Source organism: Gekko japonicus, unplaced genomic scaffold (assembly GCF_001447785.1).
Source record: "Gekko japonicus isolate JY-2015 unplaced genomic scaffold, Gekko_japonicus_V1.1 scaffold48, whole genome shotgun sequence".
NCBI lineage: Eukaryota > Metazoa > Chordata > Lepidosauria > Squamata > Gekkonidae > Gekko > Gekko japonicus.
The window spans coordinates 579,967-599,571 of record NW_015174273.1 but is presented as its reverse complement, the minus strand read 5'-3'; the positions used below and the strand labels follow the sequence as shown (position 1 = coordinate 599,571).

At 40.3% G+C, this 19,605-nt stretch overlaps 1 protein-coding gene across 1 annotated transcript in view; it reads right to left on the bottom strand.

Annotated features, from left to right (window-relative positions):
* Positions 1 to 6,033: 6,033 nt before the first annotated feature.
* The window catches only part of SP3 (Sp3 transcription factor), a 32,810-nt gene continuing 19,238 nt past the window's right edge, over positions 6,034 to 19,605 (bottom strand). Inside the window, exons 3-5 of the mRNA XM_015423730.1 lie at positions 7,639 to 7,831; positions 7,134 to 7,330; positions 6,034 to 6,490 (exon numbers count right to left, since the gene is read on the bottom strand). Coding sequence (XP_015279216.1) covers positions 6,174 to 6,490; positions 7,134 to 7,330; positions 7,639 to 7,831 — 707 coding nt within the window. The 3' untranslated portion in view covers positions 6,034 to 6,173. The remainder of the gene's footprint in view (positions 6,491 to 7,133; positions 7,331 to 7,638; positions 7,832 to 19,605) is intronic.

Here is a 19,605-nt window from a genome sequence, read left to right as displayed (position 1 = left end):
CTATTGTTCTACAGTTATTGGGTTTTTTTCCCCCTAATCTGGAGTCAGATCAGTGATCCATTTATACTGGAACATCCAAGGGGCAGAGATTCTCCGTGGTCTCAGGCAATGGCCTCTCCATGCTAAAGATTAGAATTAATTTGAGAACAGGGAGTTAAACCTGGGGTTTCAAAACAACCATGCAAATACTTTCCTACTGAGCTACAAAAACCACTGCTCTGTTGTGTGGCTCTGAAATACCATGTTGACCAAAGGCCCAAGGATGTTGGTATGCAGAGCTTTCAGAGGGCATAAAGTGGCCCATTGCAATGTTGATTCAAATTCAGGTAGGTATGGCTAAAATCCTTGCCTTGCTGTTTCTAGGCGTGTCTCTGTTGTTTAAAATGTAATAGAAAATTAAAAACGGGAAAAGTCAAGCTCCCGTCACGCGAGTCATTTATTGAATAGTTTTGAGATCTTAACACTTTAAATAAACCTGTATCATATTGTCATGGGCTCAGCCTAAGTACATAATAATATGGCTAATTAAAACATTAGAATTAATTAACCTTTCTTTGAAAAAGGGTCCATTTTAGTCCCCCCCAGGTAAATATTCAACTAATTAAAGACAAAAACGCAGAAAGAAACAAAGCTATTCTTTGCAAATGTGTATTTTGTGCAGTGGGGTCTCCATTGGTGCTGTTCCAAACTGTTAAATAATTATATATTTAGGACACATTACCTACATAAAAATTCGTATGAAAACATATGGAAAATTTCACAATGCACCACAGTAGGGTAAATTATTAATCACAGCACCTCAGCAATTTCAGTCTTATTTTTTAAAAATTAAAAACAATTGTATTATGGACTAATCATCTGCCCTATTCTTTCATTATGTAGCACCTGGGATCATATTAACAATTTTTAAAATAGTTAGTACTATTCAGCAGAGTAAATTCCACAACTCCATGGGGCTGTTGCAAGCCTCCAATTTTCCCTCACTTCTTTCTCAAATCCTCTATCACTCTTTGCTCAAAGAAATCCATAGGTGTTACGGAAAACTGGCAAAACATTCATCATGACAGATGGGGCAAGACTCCCCACAGAGTTCCTGTGCTATTTTGTTCCCACCACAATGGTATACTTCGCATGCACATACGCTGTAACAGCCGGCAACCATTCACTTGTAAAGTGGATGTAGGTGATCCATTTTTGTGCAGGAGGTAGGACATTCTATTGCAGGGGTGTCAAACATATGGCCCATGGGCCAGAACCGGCCTGTCCAGGGCTCTTATCCGGGACACGAGCAACTGGTTATTACCTTTACTGCCAGATGACAGATGCTCTGCATTATGTCCCTGCATACTATCCCAGTGCTAATGAGTAATGGATGGTGGAAGTGGGAGGGTTGGCATACTTTAAGAAAATACTGAGTGTTACTGTTTTAAGTACGTTTGTATTTTGAGTAAAAAATAATATTGTTCGTTGGGTTTGCCTGTGTCCTTTATAAAGTTTATATCTCCTGCTTATGCCACCTATGGCCCGGCCTTATCAGATCTGGCCCTCGTAACAAATGAGTTCGACACCACTGTATCTGTTGTCTTGATCCTTGAGACAAAGTGAACGGCCTTGATAGGAATCACAGACAACTGAACATGTCTTTAAATATCTATTTTTGGTTTGGTTTCTTGGTAACAAGAACCTGTCGAACTTAGGAACCATGCGATATGATGAACAAAATGCCCCTCATTATAGATTATCTGTGTAATGTATATAAAATACATTACTTGAGACAATACATTACTCTCAACCCATCTCAGAATCACCAACCTTTTAATGAGAGCGACTTCTTAGTAACGAAAACTATTCCAAGCTACTACCCCCACACGTTACCAAGTTTTGCTCTGTTCTAGAAAGAGATCATGAACTAGGAAGAGTACCAGGAATGAAACTATCAGCTTAGCAGGAAAAAACCCTCTATGAAATGAAACCTTTAAAAAAAAGAAGAAGCCTAGGACAGATTTTTTAAGGATCTTTTCCTGGGTCTTCTAGCAGATGCATAAGCTACTCTGCTGCAGCTGGTCAGTTACCAGTAGCTCATGAACTACCTGTTGGAGGCCCCTGAGCTACTAGATCCACACATGATTGGCTCTGACTGCAGTCCACACAGGGAAATCAAGTGCATAATGGTTAGCTTAACAACCAATCATAAAACCAGTCAAACACACACAACTGAAAATGGCCCTGTATATTTAAGGAAACCCTGAGAATACAACATATATCTGCTCACACACACATTGCATCCCACTCAGTGGGAATCAGGTCACTCACTATCAGGAGTGGATGATGCTAGCCCCTTCCTACACGCACACAAGTTGTACCTAAATAAAGAAGCAGATCAAGTAGAATCCTCATTTACCTTTTGCATGACTGATAAGCAGTTTAATTTTAAACATCTTACAATTATTTTGATAATGGACTGTTACTACTTTTCTCCTTTTAACATTACAATGATTTTAAGGTTATATGTTTATTTTTAGAGCTGAAAGCTAATTTGCTTGTATTTAATGAACATGTATTATTTTGATAAATGGTCTTTGACTGCAAATAAACATCATTCATTCGTACCTAAATACAGCAGTTTATTTTTCGAATACAGAGCTGCTATTCAGGTAACTTTACCAGTGTCTACTCTGAGGAAAGGAGCTGCGGTGGCTCAAGTGGTTAAGATGCTGAACTGCAGGCTGTGGAAGGTCGGTAATTCAGCAGTTCAAGACCCGGTTACCGCAAGACGGAGTGAGCTCCTGTCTCGTAGTTCCAGCTCCTGCCAACCTAGCAGTTCGAAAGCAAGAAATTGCAAGTAGATAAATAGGTACCACTTCGGTGGGAAGGTAACAGCGTTCCGTGCACCTTGGTGTTTAGTCATGCTGGCCACATGACCACGGAAATGTCTTCGGACAGCGCTGGCTCTTCGGCTTTGAAACAGAGATGAGCACTGCAACCCTAGAGTCGGATTCGACTGGCTTTCGAGCAAGGGAACCTTTACCTTTTTACTCTGAGGAACTTAATTATTTAAGTAAAAAAAACCATGACTTTTGCTTATAAATATTTAGCTTCCTGTACAATTTCACATTCCTAGAGAATTGGCACAAGCATTAAACAGGTGGAGAGTTACCACCAAATCATGATTTTAGATGGGAAGGCTGTAGGCTGAAAACTCTCCTTCAGCCCTATGGGTGATTTCAGCAATGCCTCATAGATGGACAGCTCCAAGTGAAAAGAAATCCCATACTCAAAAGTAAAACCAACCCAACCAATCCCACACTTTCTACACAGAGCTAGAATGTGTATTCTCAGCCCAAAAGTCCCCAGGAAAGCTTCGCATCCTGAAAAAAAATTCTTTACAGCCAAACAAGGAGATTTGTGATTGAATCTCCCAAATTTTTAAAATAAAATGCCAGAATACAATCACTGGGAACTGCCACTGTTTGAGCTGCTGTGGAATATTTTACCCTTTCTTTACAGCATTTTCCCAACTCAAACCACCACAGTGGTTCTATCAGATAGGTACACCAGGGACATGCAAGCAGACAAGTACCAACATCTAAATGTCAAAGCCCACCTTATAACAAGGCCTTTCAGGAAGCACACAATTACTGAGACAACATCTGACAACACAGCTCCTAAAGCTCAACCAATGAAAACCCTTTCAAAGCTCCTTAGTTTCTAAGACTTCGTTAGAAGTTGACTGTACATATTTTTCAGCCCTTGCTCTATGATGACAAAACTAGCTAGCTATCAGACAGATCTTACATTAATTTCTGTGGCCTGCAGGATGTATGAAATATGAGCAGTCACAGTGAGAATTAAGCAGAAATGGATTATAAATAAGTCAGTACATTTAAACTATGGGAAGCTGGTTGGGATAATTATTGCTTGTAGATTATGTGAAGAGTTGGAAAAGCTGATCTGGCTTTGTTGATCCATGCTACTGTAACCTCAAGCCTAGACTACGGTAACATGCTTTACATAGGGCTGCCACAGACATTACAGAAATTTCAATTACTACACAATGCAGCTGCTCATATAGGACTAGGATTTCCAGTGAACAGAAGGGGTACAAAAGGATCCTGAATCAACGATAATAACAATAGTGAGAAATGGGAGAGGAGAAACCTGGAATTAAATAGCTCAGTCGTGAGACAGTAAAGACATCCATCCGTCCCTGTATCACTACTTATGGAAGCATGCACAGCTGCTAGTGGATTTGCAACCTAGTAAGAGTTGTGCTCAAGCTCCACCCGTATTAGCAAGTACCTCCACATAATGCCTCCTACCTATCTACAGACCACAAGCCCGCATGATGGTCCCATATTCTCCTGTGCAATCGCTCACAGTGACTACTAGGCATCTGAAAGGGCATTTGAAGAAAAGCCCATTGTACCCTAAAATACTCACAGGCAAAGCATTCTATCCATGGCAGCTGTGACCATGGAAAGTATCCATTTCAGAGACTATTTTATGTAAGTAGCTAGCAGAACATATACACAGAGCAGAACATATACAACAGACTCTCAGAATACACTGGGTTGTGTTTAGTATTTAGCTGACAATGTTGGTTAGTTATTTGAATCAAGGGTGAAGAGAGACCTGTTCTGACCTATTGGTTTAAAATGAAGGGAGGCCGTGTTGCAAAATGCTTTACCCCTACTACTTCAGAAGTGCCAAAAAAGCATGTTAAGTCAATTGTCACTCTTAAAGCAAAAGCCAAGGAGACCAGAAACCGCAAGTCAAAAGGGGGAAAAATAGTGTTTTATTAACTACCACACTGTTATAATACACTTTAAACGTACAATAAGGTAGCCTTTAAATCTGAGGTGGTTTTAAGAACAAATGAACAGATTTCCAAATGTTTGTAAATAGGTGAACTGCTGTAATTATTGTATTTTTTTTGTAAAATGGTAGAGCACTTACAGACCGGCTATGCAAATTAAGTTTGTACATTTTTCTATAATTGAAAATATAAACAGTAATTAAAAAATAAAAAAAAGAATTCAGCTTAATAAAAAACATATATGTTTATCAGTTAAATGTACTGGATACATACAATTTAAGGGGAAAAGCATAAAGGAAAGATGTGAACATTTAAACGCAGATCAACTAACCAAAAAATTAACAGAAGAAAGCCTTGCAAAATTATTACTTCTCTATGACTAATATTAATGTGGTTTGAAGTACTGTCCCTATAGAACTGGTTTTCCATCATTTGCATATGTATTTACTGGTAATTTACATGATGGCTTTTAAGGCCCTGACAAGACAAGATATTTTTGGAGACAAGATCAGATAAAACCACTGCTGAAATGAATACCACCTTGGTTTTTGGTCCTCCAATATTCAAGAAAAGGGATCTTTCTTAATATTTGTTTTACCACCCAAAATGTTGCAACCTATTTTTCTAAGCTTCTGAGTATTTTTAAACATTGGTTATATTGCCCAAATTGGTTACTGAAAGTATATTAACAAGACATTATTTTGGCAAAATTAAACCTTAAACATGGCTTTTCAACAGGATTTAAAAGGTGACTATCCCTAGAGTTCCATGTTAAAATGTAATGTTCAAAATCTTACAAGAGTAATGCTTAAAATATTGTACATAGTTAACCCAATTAAAATAATTAGCTTCAAAATGACAACTTGATGAGCTAAGTAAAGCCTACACTATGTAACATTTGCTTGGAAACTTGATTTGTCAGTTATGCATAATAAAAATTCCAGTCATCAAGAAAATTACAAAATTTCTTTTATCATAACATGATTTCTTTTCACCAATCAACTTTTTATCTTACAATAGATAAATACCAACATGTTCTCATTTTTACACTAAACCACAAAGGATTGATGCATTTGATTAGACTACCATTTCCATCGTTAAATTTTTTTTATACAAGTTGGTAAAATTTAATCTCTTCTAGATTCCAAAAGTACCTACAAAACCATGCAATTTTACCATTTTAATATACTATGGAATATCATACAAAGTAAGGCATTTCAGTGTCGTGTACAACCAAGTTACTGTCAATCCAAAAAATTTTTGCACATCAATAAAAAGATATCTAAGAACTTAGGAACAATATTCTTCTCACTACTGTATAAAAATAACCACAATTAATAGGTATCTTGTGTAATATTTATTCCATTGTCTCATTTCCAGAAACAGTAACAAGCTGTAAAGGTATGTCAGCGTTAGTAAGAATATCTTGATTGCTGGTGCCAGATGTATTGACAGTTCCTATCCCTGAAACAGAACCTTGTTGAATATTAGCAAGGATAAGTGTTGTTCCACCTGCAGTAATCAAAGTATCCTCCGGTGTTGCTTCTACCGATGCCAGCACTGTACTGCTGGCATGGATAGCCTTTTTATTTTGATGCGTTTTAATGTGTTTGGCAAGGTGGTCACTTCTCATGAAGCGTTTTGAACATTCTGGGCAGACAAACTTCTTCTCCCCTGTTGAAAACAAAAAGCAAAGGAGTCTTTCACATCAGTACATGCAACAGCTGTCAAACATGACACAAGCAAAACAAAGCTATCTTTGGGATAAACAGATTTTTGAGTGTAGAACTGCATGCCATTTCAGTGTAGGGCTACAAAAGAAGAAATTGAAGGCTAAATTTCCCTCCAAAACATTCCTAAATTAACATCAATCAGAAAACACTATGTATTTAAAATATTCACACTCCCCCTACCAAGCCCCTGGTGGTTTACAACAATTTTTGAATATACAAGACCCAAGAGCAAAATAATGAAAACTCATTCTAGGGAAGGGAAAAAAACACACAACTCCCACAAAATCACCACTAGGAAAAGCCCGCATAAATAATTAGAGTTTTCAGCCAGAGCTTGAAATTCAGCAATTTAAGTGCACCACATGAATTTGCGCACAGAGGGAGTTCCACAAACAAGGCATACCAGACAATGCCACCTCTCTGGTAGATGCCTACCTCAACTCCGACGGGCACATATGAGAGCGCATAGAGCAGGGCCCTCTGGAGATGATTTTAACTACCAGGAAGGTTTTCAGCTGAACATGTTGTTCTCCCATCACCGATACCCCTCCACACACATACAACCATAAACAAACATGGATAACCTGTATGCGTTCTCCTGTGCCGCTGTAGTTCATCACTGCGGGTGAACCTTTTGCCACAGAACATCCAAGTGCAAATAAATGGACGCTCTCCAGAATGCCAGCGGAGGTGAGCTCTCAGGTGAGACGTCTTTCCGTACACTTTCCCGCAACCTGGTATGTGACAGATGTGCTGTTTCTTTTTTCCCAAATTAGTGCCCCTGTTAAAATGCACATTAAAACAAAGTTGCTGATCACAGTATTGCCAGACAGTTTAAGCAAGTAATGTACTTTGCTGAGATGGAAAGAAATGCATTGAAGCACATCTACATGGATCAACTGGCTCAGGAGCAGCCCTATAAACAAAAGAACCCCAACGAAGCCCCTAATCCCCCAGTCAGCTACCTACCTGTTTTCACTTGAAGTACCAGAACTCCCACAGGTACAGGTGTGGTAATTAAAGAGACCCCCTCACTTTTGCCTCATTGATTCCAAGCACATCTACAACACAGAATGTCAAAATACACACCTTCCGCCACCTTCTTTACAATTAGGACAGGTACATGCGACTCTTCGCAATCTTTTCCCTTCTTGAAGCGGTTGGTCCCCTTCTTCGTCTACCACCTGCACTCGCAAATGTGTCAGGTCGTTGGTATTCAGTGTCGAATCACCACCAAGCTGCCACTCTTCCGGATCAGGCTCCTCTTCTTTAATCCTAATATCTGAGGGAAATAAAAATCCATCAGAAACTGGCCTACTCAACAGAGAGAAGCCAAGCCTTAGGGATCTTTCACCTTTGACATACATATAGCATTGTGCTCCAGCTGAAACATCACGCGCTCTCAGCAACTGCCAGTGCTGGTATCAATTCTGGATTTAAAAGGTGCTCCTAGCTGCTGAGGTTTCAAATACCAATGCAAGAAAGTTTAACATAAAGTTGTCACCGTTAAGATAAGCAATTGTTTTGCTGGCTAGAAAAAATAAATAGAACAATGGGAACAAATGGCATCTTTGATCTACTACCAAAGATTGCTGGAATCTTTTCAGTATAAAATTTTCACAAGAACTCTGATTTAAATAAGCAGATGCCCATATAAGCAAATGCCTTTGTTTAAAAAGAGGAACTCAAGAAAGTTAAAAGTTATTATGCATGTTTATTAAATTCCTTGTAAATTACAATCTGGGAATTGGAGCTAACACAGAATTTCCATTCACACTTGAGCTCTTGCACAAGCAGAAATTCAAGAAGATGGCCAGAGTAGCCACTTGCACTAAGTCACACTTATTGCATCTGCACTTGCAATTTCACCTGCACAATATCTCTTGTAACCAATTTCTAGGTGCTGTAACATATACGGAGGAAAGGGCTAGGTGTTGTACCAGGACATGTGAAGGTCAAACTGTGCTAAATTAGTTTATGGCTCCACTTAAGCATCGCTAAATCCAGGCCTGTGTGTTTGCAAGAACTAAGGGACATGAATACAACTGAAAGTAAGATCATGGCTGCCTAAACAGGTCAACAGGGGACCTTATAACAAAAAATCAAATAAAATTATGTAGTAATGGATACAAAAACGGTTGTGTGTGTTTCAATTAACTTATATATGCAACAAAATACGAACTACAGAGCTCATGAAATACATACAGAGTATGAAGTGGTACGTGTGCATCAACAGCAGCAATAAATTCTATGTTCCAGGATGGAAGGGCTGTGCAAAGACCCAGACACAAACCACCACCACTACTTAGACTAAGCTGACAAAAGCCCATTGATTTCAGTGGACTCAGACTGGAATAACTGCATAGGATTGCACTGGCAGCTGCACTATAGAAAGCTAGCAACTCTGATGCACGTAAGTAAAGAATGCTAAGCGAGGCACCATGACTTCCTACAATGTGCCTTAAATGTATGGCATGCATTTAATGTTGCCGCAGCTTCAGAATTAGGTTAAAGCTCTGCATCCGGGCTCATAAAGGTGCTGAGGTTCAGCTCTTCCATTACCCTGGAATCTGCAGCTGAAGAGGAGAATATGGAAGTGATCTCCCTCCCATATGAAGCTGACTTAGGCCAAGGGAGGAGAAGCCGCTTCTCTCCTGATGATGGAACTTTCTGTATGCCCGTTAGCAAGTTCAATTAATACATGACTTGATGCCTGATCTTGCCCCATCCCTGAGAGAACCAATGAAGTACAGAAGATTTAAAGATCTCATTGTGACACTCTTGCTTTACATTTTTTTAAAAGCCACAGCAAGAGGGATATAAACAATTTAATAAAAAAATAAATAAATCAGACAGGCAAAATGAGCTTCACCACAATAATTGCATACTGTATTTACCAACCTCAGATATATTTCCCTTCAATGTTGCTTGCTTAAGCAGCTGCTGCAAACCAAGAATACACTTACTTAAAATTTACAAGAATCATACATTCGTTTTTGCTCCTAATTTGTTTATGTTATTTATTTATAGTCCACCTTTCTCACATGGACTCAAGGCAGATGGGATATTCAATAATTAATGCATTAGGATATTAGAAGACTGGAAACCACCAGAAAGAAGAAGAAGATGATATTGGATTTATACCCCGCCCTTCACTGGAAGTCTCAGAGCAGCTTACAAACTCCTTTCCCTTCCCCTCCCCACAACAGACCCCCTGTGAAGTAGGTGGGGCTGAGAGAGCTCATTCAAGGACTGCTCTTGAGAGAACAGCTCTGAGAGAACTGTGGCTTGCCCAAGGTCATCCAGCAGCTGCAAGTGGAGGAGTGGGGAATCAAACCCGGTTCTCCCAGATCAGAGTCTGCACACTTAACCACTACACCAAGCTGGAGCAAAGAACAGGAGCATATAGCCTAGGTATTCATATGACATGTTAAGCTATACGGAAATTGTAATAGCATCCTGTTTACAATATGCTGTACACAGCAGAAAAGACCACACAAGTCCTGATTGTTTATCGAAGTAGGTTTGTGAAGCCATTTTGTGCTGGGTAGCTTTATTACCTGTGCAGAAGAGCCCTCCTGGATAGTTAAATTCTACATAGTTTGCAGAAGGCCAGGAGTGGGAGCTTTTCTCCTCCTCAAGCAGGCCATTCCACAAATGGATAGCTACTTTGTGCACCCTTTAGAGCCAGCGCGTGCTCCGTCAAGGTAATTTCAAATAGATGGGCAATTTATAGTGCAGTTCCAAACAGAGTTACACCTTTCTAGGTCCACTGAAGTCAACAGCCTGAGGCTGTAAATCTGTCCAGGGTTACACTATTAATCACGTTTTATGGCATTCATCATTCGCCTCTCCCCTTTCTCTTGTGAGGCAAGTTAGGCTAAGAACATATGACTGGCCCAAGGTTACCCTGTGAGCTTCAGGACAAGTGGGGATTTGAACCTGGGTCCCCTAGGTCCTGGTCCAACACACTAACCAGTGCACCACACTAGTTCAAGAATCCAAGACAGACAGTAGAAGTAATAAGTTAGAGAGAATATACAACTGTCAGGTATTTATTTGGATAATTTTGCTCGTTTGTAGATTCCAGAGACATGGAGTGGAAATTTCAATTTCCAAAAAGATCCATCATTTCATAAAATTAACAATGAATGGATGTCATTCCCAATACAATATTAGGAATGCTTGGCAGTGAGTTTCAAAGCCGTAATTAATGTTTTTTCACGTGACTATCCTTAGAAATTGTGTGTATGTATGTTTTATTGATTTGTAAACCAGGTGTGGGGGGCAGAATGCACCCATAAATAGCCAGTGTGGTGTAGTTGTTAAGAGTATCTGACTAGTATCTGGGTGACCTGGGTTTGAATTCCTACTTGTGTCATGGAAGCTCTCTGGGTGACCTTGAGCCAGTCACACACTCTCAGCCTAAACGACCCCACAGGGTAATTGTGAGGACAGAATGGAGGAGAGGAGAAGCTGCCTTGGGTCTCCACTGGGGAGAAAGGCAGGGTATAAATGAAATAAATGCATAAGACAAATTTTTTAAGATCAACTGTACAGGTCAAATCAAAACTAAAACTAAAATTCTTATGTCTCCTCAGATGGTGAAATGGATATTAGTCAGCAGTGTAATATGTGACTAACCAGTAATGCAGGTGATAGTGAGACTGAGGTCCTCCAGTAACCTTAGCGGACGAGAGTTAAATTCTGCTGAAACCGGTAACCGGGCAGTTACATCCACTACGTAGCATCCAGTTCTTTCAGGATGCTCTAATTATCATATCAACAGTTCTCAGGGCCCTTGGGGTCCCCCCCCCAAATTTAAACAATGTAAGGGAAGTATGTGCTATATTGCCTTTCCCAATTAAAATAATTCCCACATAAAGCTCTGGATTTATTTGAACATTTAAAACCACACATGATCTCTCCCCCCCTTAAGTTTGAGTATTTTTACTATGGACATAAAATTAACATGGGGTACTTTTAAAATGTGTTTATTAAACGGAAGTCAAAACAAACATGTTCAATCAGATCATGCTGTGTTTACACACATGGGAGAAGTTTCTGGGAAATGTTGTGGAAAACTTTCCAATTTATTGTTTCCAGAATGTCCACATCACTGGCAAGTTCATTGTAGAATAAAATATTTTATAGGCTCCCCCTCCACCATTTTCTCCTCACTTTGTATTGATCTTTCTATATTTGAATCATGCCTGCCACAGTGGTATATTTAAGATGGATGATGGAAGCATATGATTTCATACAACTAAGACAGGTATCACAAGGTCATAGACATGGCAGCCACTGCATGCTACAGTAGTATCTCTCATCTGTCCTGATGTCTTGGGGGACTGCTGGGGATAAGTGCGACCAAAAAAGGGAGAAAAACACAATCCTGCATATGAAAGGTAACCAAAAAGGTTAAGACAAAAAAAACCCCCAAACCCTAAAATATAGCTACGCATGTAGTACTAATTAGAGATGGGCATGACCCACGTGATGAACCAAAACTCGTGCCGAATTCTGACTAGATCGGGGCTCGGGAGGTAATATTCATTCAGCACGTACATGTTCTTCAAAGAAATCTCCAAGCTTTTGGGTGTGGGTTGGGGCAGCTCAAAAAATGAAACCCACCCAGAAACTCTGGCATGAAAATGCTAGACAACAGTGAGGGTGGTGTTTTCCAGCCATGGAAACACAAATAGGAACCCTCCAAAGTTTGACAGACATTGCTGCCTACCAATAATGGGAGTTCCCATTTACCGCAATGGGACTCAGATCTATGTAAGTGTAGGACGAGTGTGCATTCCCTTTGTTGTCGTCGTGGTTTTGGATGCAAAAAAGCTTTGCTGCTGGGGGGAATTGCTTAGCTAGCTTACGCAGTCAGAGGCAAGGGGGCTTTGCTTTGTGCTGGGTTTCTCTGTGATGCTATTTGTTTTTTGCTTGTTTGCTGCAAAGGGTAGAAAAATTGGGATTGAATTCCTCTTTCATATAGCAAGCATTTTTGTTTAGTGGAATTTTCCTGTGTGCTGTCTGCTTCCTTGATGGCTTCCCTTCCTGTTTCTTTTCATTTTACCACACACACCCCACACACACACTTTGGGTTGCAGGAAAATGAGAAACTGCTCTTTGGATATTTTTTCAGGCTGCTTGGGGGGGGGGGGTTCAATTTAGTTCTTTGCCATTATACCCACACACACACACTGGGCTGCTTTTTGTTTTGGGATGATCTGTGTTTGTCTTTACTGCCCACTGACTTTGCTGATCTCCATTTGAAACCCCCCTACTGACCCGCTTCTCCTTGGGGGGTGATCTCTGTGTGTCAGTCTGCCTCCCTGCACCCAGCCTGCCTTGTCAGATTTGTTCCAGAGTTCGGCCATGCCTTGCTGTCACGTTGACCACAGTGGGAGGGTGGGCCTGGAGAGACACAGCCACACGCTGTGTGAGTGGCTCCCGCGGGCAGGGCGGGAGGGTTCACCGCGGTGGACCCAGGGAGATGCAGCCACCCACTGTCCAGGTGGCTCCCAGGCAGGGCGGGAGGGTTGGCCCTGCCCAGTATTCACCTTGACCATGGTGGGAGGGTGGGCCCAGGGAGATGCAGCCACCCACAACCATGTGGGTGGCTCCCAAGCCCCAGCCAGCAGGAGGGTTGGCCCTGCCCTCCACTACAGTCACCTACTATGTGGGTGGCTCCAGGCCAGGGTGGAGAGGGTTGGCCCTGTATTCATCTAAGCAGTGGAGAGAGAATGGACCCAACCAGGGACACATCCATCTGCACAGGGTCTGTTCTATACACTCCAGAACCTGCTCCTGATATCTCCCTGAAAAGCATTTTCCCAGGGGCACCTTGTTTGGAGATCTATAACTCAACAGCTCAAGGATAAGATCCAGGGAATTATGGGGGAGACTAGGTTCATGGGGAAAAATCACCGTGTTGGATAATGAAATAGAAAAACTTTTTTTCAACTGAAGGAACAAAAATTTTAAAAGTTTCAAAGAGATCTTAAGGATTATGAAGAAAATAAGGTATATGATTGGTCCTCATATAAACACAGTATTCCTGGCAGGAAATCAGTGTCTTCTGACACTACAATTGATATTAGTCCAGATAACAGTAGAAGCACTACAATAGAGGGAAGAACTTCAGATGATTCATTTACTTCTTCATCCACTGAAAATGTCTGAAACATTTTTCTAATCTTTGGACCACTAGTAGTCTTTTAGGGAAACCTGGCAAGAGGCAGAGATTGGGGGAGCCCAGAATGGGATGGACACAAACAGAAAATTTTAAGAAGTCTTAAGAACCCACAAGTAGTCAGTCTTTCAAATATTATCTTATCTGAAACAGAACTATTGAGGAAAGGTTTTCCTTTTGCCCCCACACCTCATCATGATCTTTTTAGACTAATTTCTTAAATACAGCATATGTTTAGAAAGAGTGGACATGCTGATTTTTTTCAAGGACAGAAATGCAGCGGATGATGCCTCTTTTAATAATACATTTACACACAAATCTACTTTTAACCCCACCACAAAAAATCCTAGAGTACTGGTCTTACAGAAGCTTGTAGAGGAAGAAATTAAAGAACTTGAACGTTCAAGGTTGTCCCTCTGGCATAACGTAAAGAGACTGGAACAGAGTACATTAAAAAGGCTCTGCACTACAGTGTGCAAAGAAATTCCAGTATTTTTCAGGTTTGGGTATACTGAACCTGGAAAATATCAGTATTTCCTGATATTCCTGAATCCCACTACTGGTATGGTACTTGGAAAATATTCGGGATTCCTGAATTTTTCAGGTCCAATGGACCCGAGGGAAAAAAACACAAGAGGATCAGGTAAGGCAATGGAAGGTGAAAGCTCCATGCTGCCCTGACCAATCCTGGATTGCCCAACAGAGCCGCCCCCATCCTCCATTGTTTCTAACTGAAGAGGGGGAAAAGACACTTAAAGAGATCACGGCCCTTTTAAATGCCTCTTGCAAGCCGTGAATGAACTCGAAGCAGCTAGTTCACCCAGAAGGTGTTTAAAGGGACTGCAGCCTCTTTAAACACCCGTTAACCTTCAGCTATGTACCCGTCCCAAAAAATCCTAAGTATTCTGGGATTTGTCTTGGTAGCCATTTTTGGATAGCCGAATAAATACTGGGCTCCCTATCCAGCTAAAAAAAAATCTGAAAAATACCAATAAAGTATTTTTTTTGGGGGGGGGCCTGTTTGCTCAGTATAGGCCAAATGCACACCCCTATGCGGCACTCACAGTGAAGTTATTTTTAAACCAGCAGATAAGGGGGGTGCCATAGTGACATGGGACAGAGATGATTATATTACAGAGGCATTCAGACAGCTGGACAGCACCAATCACTACAAAAGGATCACAGAGAACCCTTCCTCTATAATTAAGAAAAACATAATATTTTAAAGGAAACACTATTTTAGAGGAGTATTTAGACGAAATATTTTAGAGGAGAGCTGTATTAATAAATTTACATAGGACTTCTTATTGGATACTGAGGGTAGAGTGCCAACTGAAGGTAGAGTGCCAGAGTTCTATCTCCTGCCTAAAATCCATAAAGGTGCTTTCCCAACTCCTGGTATACCTATAGTCTCAGGCTATGGCTCGATTTTGGAACCTCTGGCAATGTGTCTAGATTCCTTCTTAAAACCATTTGTCCCCTGCACTACATCTTGAGAGAAACAATGGATTTTCTAAATCATATTAACTATGTTTAGGAGGTATTGCAGGAAGGTATCTTTGTCACTATGGATGTTGTTTCTTTAGATACAAACATTCCACAAGATGAGGCTCTGGACCTCTTGCAGGATGTTTTGGATAAGAGGTAATGCTTTTTCACACATACACCCAACATCGTTTTATGCCACTTGGCTGAGTTATGTTTGATGACGTTTTTCCAATTTCAAGGACAATTTTTCTGGCAAATCTGAGTTACAGCCATGGGGTGTAAATTTGCCCCAGAATTAGCAAACTTGTTCATGGACAGATTAGAAAACACTTTCATCTTCCAGAGGGATAACAATATCTATAGGGACAGCATCATCCTATATAAAATGTATTTGGATGATATTTCCAACATTTGGAAAGGTTCAGAGGGGCTCCTTATCCACTTTGGGCAGTATATTAATACTATACATCTCAGTATTAAATTTGAAATGCTCTATGAGGTCTAGGATTAACTTTTAAATGTTTTGATTAAAAAGGAAGGTACTGAATTACATACTGATGTTTTCAGAAAACCCATGGATGCTAACTCTTTTTTAGCAGATGATAAGTTTCCATCCTTATCACCTGAAGAGAAATTTACCTTTTTCTCAGATGTTAAGGATTAGAAGAAATTGCAGCCATGATACAGATTTTTATAGACAAACCAAAGTCCTAATGGAACAATTAAAGGATAGAGGATAGTCTTCCAAATTTCTCAAACAAGCCTTTTATACAGCTAAGAACACATCAAGGGAATTCTTACTGACACCTAAGATTTGCAATAACAACACAGACAGGATAATCATTCCATTGATTTATGATGGCACTTATACCAGTGTGAGGAATATAACTGAAAAACTGGTACCTTTTGTCTAACATCACTGGATGTAAATCAAAACCTACTTTCGAGAGGGCTAAAAATCTTAAAGATATGGTGGTCAGGAGTACACTTAAAGAAGATACTTTAGACGATACCCTGGCAGGGGTTGGGCACAGTCCAAAGTTACTTTCCATGTGGCAATTGTTCTGTTTGTGGCCTTTGCCTTAAAACCAATGTATTCCAAAATTCTTCAATGACCAGAGTTCCCTCTAAGCTGAGTTAGTGTGAGCTAGCTCACAGTTTTTGTCTTCGCTCAGGAAGGATGGCTCCAGAGAAAACTAATTTATGCAGTAGCCAAATCGCTCGCTCACAACTTTCATGCCAGTAGCTCACAAAGTAGAATTTTTGCCCACAGGACTCCACAGCTTAGAGGGAACTTTGTCAATGACCAGAAGTTACCATATTAGATCTTCTGTTAACTGTAACTCTAGAGGGATTCCTTATTGTATACAGTGCCCATGTAATTTGTTGTATATAGGTATGCCAACACAGCCAGTTAAAGTGAAAACATCTGAACACAGAAGCTGCATCAGACAGCAAAGATCGACGGCTCTGCTTATGAAGCACTTCTGGTCCTTGGGACATACAGATAAGGACCCGAAGTTCTGGGTCATAGAAAAGCTGCAAGTGCACTCGACACAACAAATCTAACTTTTGAACAAAAGGGAATCCCTTCTGGATCTTCATGGTGCTCTGGTGCAAAGAGGTTTGAATGAAGAAATTGATTGGCTGTGTGTCTGATAGACTTGGCTGCTTTTTGGACTGAAGAGTGCAGGTAGGCTGATGCAATTTTCCTCTTCCAGGTGCTGCGGATTACCTCTGTGTCATCACTTTTCCTCTCTCTTCTGTTGCATCACATTTTCCCCACCCCCTACCTTTTCCATATATTCAGGGGGGTGGACCACCACAGTGCTGATTCTTTTCTAATTGTACCTGAGCACTCCATTGGAGCTTTTGAGCATTGCAGATTGGGCCTAAGCAGGTAAAGTTTGCACCATCCAGGTTTTTTTTTCTGTTAGCTACGTATCTTTTTTCTAAAATTTAGGAGACTTTTTAATTTGAAGTTGTTTAGTCATATGCTTTATATGTTTTTTAGATCCATGGGCAATGGGCATATGAAATATTGTACATCTTGATGTGTTGCATTTCAATAATATTTATCACCACTTACTCCATAGGTGAACATCTCAGTGTGAATAATCTCAGTGTAGTTATCCCAGTTCCATATATTTCAAATTATTTAATTTTTTTAAAAAATTGTTGCTTAACAGACATATAGATAATTATTTTTCTCTCTCCCCACCCCCCTTTCATTTTAGGTCCATTCTGTATATGATGAGTTTTATGTATATTTTTGTTAAATTTAAAGTGTGCTCAGTTTGAATTTTACCACTGAGGTAAACCTATGCCAATAAAGGAACTGACTGGCTAATTTGTACCTTTTGACTTGTATTTATATGATTGGACATTTGCCTTTATATTCAGAATAGGTACTTATACGCAGAACCATAGGATTGTGGTTTTTAAATGACATTTTAGCACTTTTGAATGTATAATTAAATTATGTATGATATTTTGTACATTAGCACTACATGCATAGCTCTATTTTAGTTTTTCTTTTTGTTTACCAGACTACAGGGGATACTCAAAAAACAACCTGCATGAACCTTTTTCTGAAGTTATGTATGTGCCATTATGTATTTTACATAACATTACCACTGACAGACTGCCTTGTTTTCATTTATGGTACACTCCAACACACTTCACTGGATGCAGCTGATTTTTTATTTCAAACCTTCAACTATCAGTAATGTCTGTGCCTCACAGAAGGCACAAATGCCATGGAAGGTATCAGGGGAAGGTGAATCTACTGATTAAAAATAGGTTTATTAATTAAATCACTTGACATGGAAACTTAAAAGAAAACATTTTTTAAAAATCTCCCAGTCATCCACATTTGCTCTAATTACAGGGTTCTAAGACAGTCTAATTTCCAAAACCAGATTAATAGGCCTTGGAACCAGCCAGATGGCCATACTCTATTATTCTCAAGCGTTTTCACTTGAAAGAGCAAAGTTTAAAAACTCAAAGAATTTTTCCCTTGGGGAAATAATTTCTGGGAAACTGCAACTGTACCTGTTTAATAAGGAAGGATGACCACAACTGGTCCTGTGATATAAAGCAATAATCAGACTAGAGCTTTTGGGGGGAAGGCACTAGTTTGGGCATGCCTGTTGTATGAGGGGGCTTCCATTTCTCATAATAATCAAGGCTGATTTGATTTCAGCACTGAACCACTTGTTTGTCCAGGAAGGTACAAACCCTGTTGAGGTTAATTGGCCAAATAATTTGGCAATTCCTTCATAGCATTCATCAACAGTGGCATGTATCCTGCTGTAGTTCCTCCAGCCTAAGGAGCTTTCCTCCAAATTAATGGCTCTTCCGCTGTAGGAAGGTTTCATACTTTGCTCAGTGAAATTAGGAGAACACTTGCCAGTAACCAGATAGCCGTTGATTTGGCAGGATGTAAGATGAACTAGGTTTTGCTGTGTAGGTGACGGACAAGCCAAACATATAGACCAATAAGACATAGTAGCTTTGCTGGCTCCCAAAAATGGGAATTTCAACCATCAAAATGCAAGCCAGTAATGTCAAGCTGGGTCTGCGGTGGCTCAGTGGTTGAGATGCTGAACTGCAGACCGGAAGGTCAGTAGTTCAGCAGTTCAAGACCCGAGTGCCGCATGACAAAGTGAGCCCCAGCTCCTGCCAACCTAGCAGTTCAAAAGCAAGAAATTGCAAGTAGATAAATAGGTACCACTTTGGTGGGAAGGTAACAGCCTTCCATGCACCTCGGTGTCTAGTCATGCCAGTCACACGACCACAGAAACGTCTTCAGACAGCAGCTTGGAAACGGAGATAAGCACCGCACCCTAGAGTCGGATTCGACTGGCTTTCGAGCAAGGGAAACCTTTACCTTTACTTAATGTCAAGCTGGCTGAGCTTTGATGATGATGGCCAACATAGGTCGGCTCACAAGCCCACCGTCAGCTCAAGACTGTTTCCTTTAGCTAATCTCCTCTAGCCATTGTCTGCCCAGCCATTCCTTATTTCCAAAAATGTACAGTACCTCCTGGTACCACATCAGTTCAGACTACTGCTTCACTACAGAACTCTGCATTTTATAGCACAGATACCTATTTTGTTGCAGCTGTCCTGACACATGAGTTATGGCTGGCACAAGAAGGCAAGACACTCACTTGTGGTAATACAAAGTCCTCGATACTGGAGTAGTTTATGTTGAACATTGATTTTAGCATGAAAATTTCACTATTAAGCAGGCCAGTTCCTCTCAACATCTGAACAACCATTTAAAATAGTTCTCATTTTTCAATCCCCCCAACAGTTCCATATTTCCTTCCCATTGCTTCATGTGAGATGGACTCAAAGAAGATTAA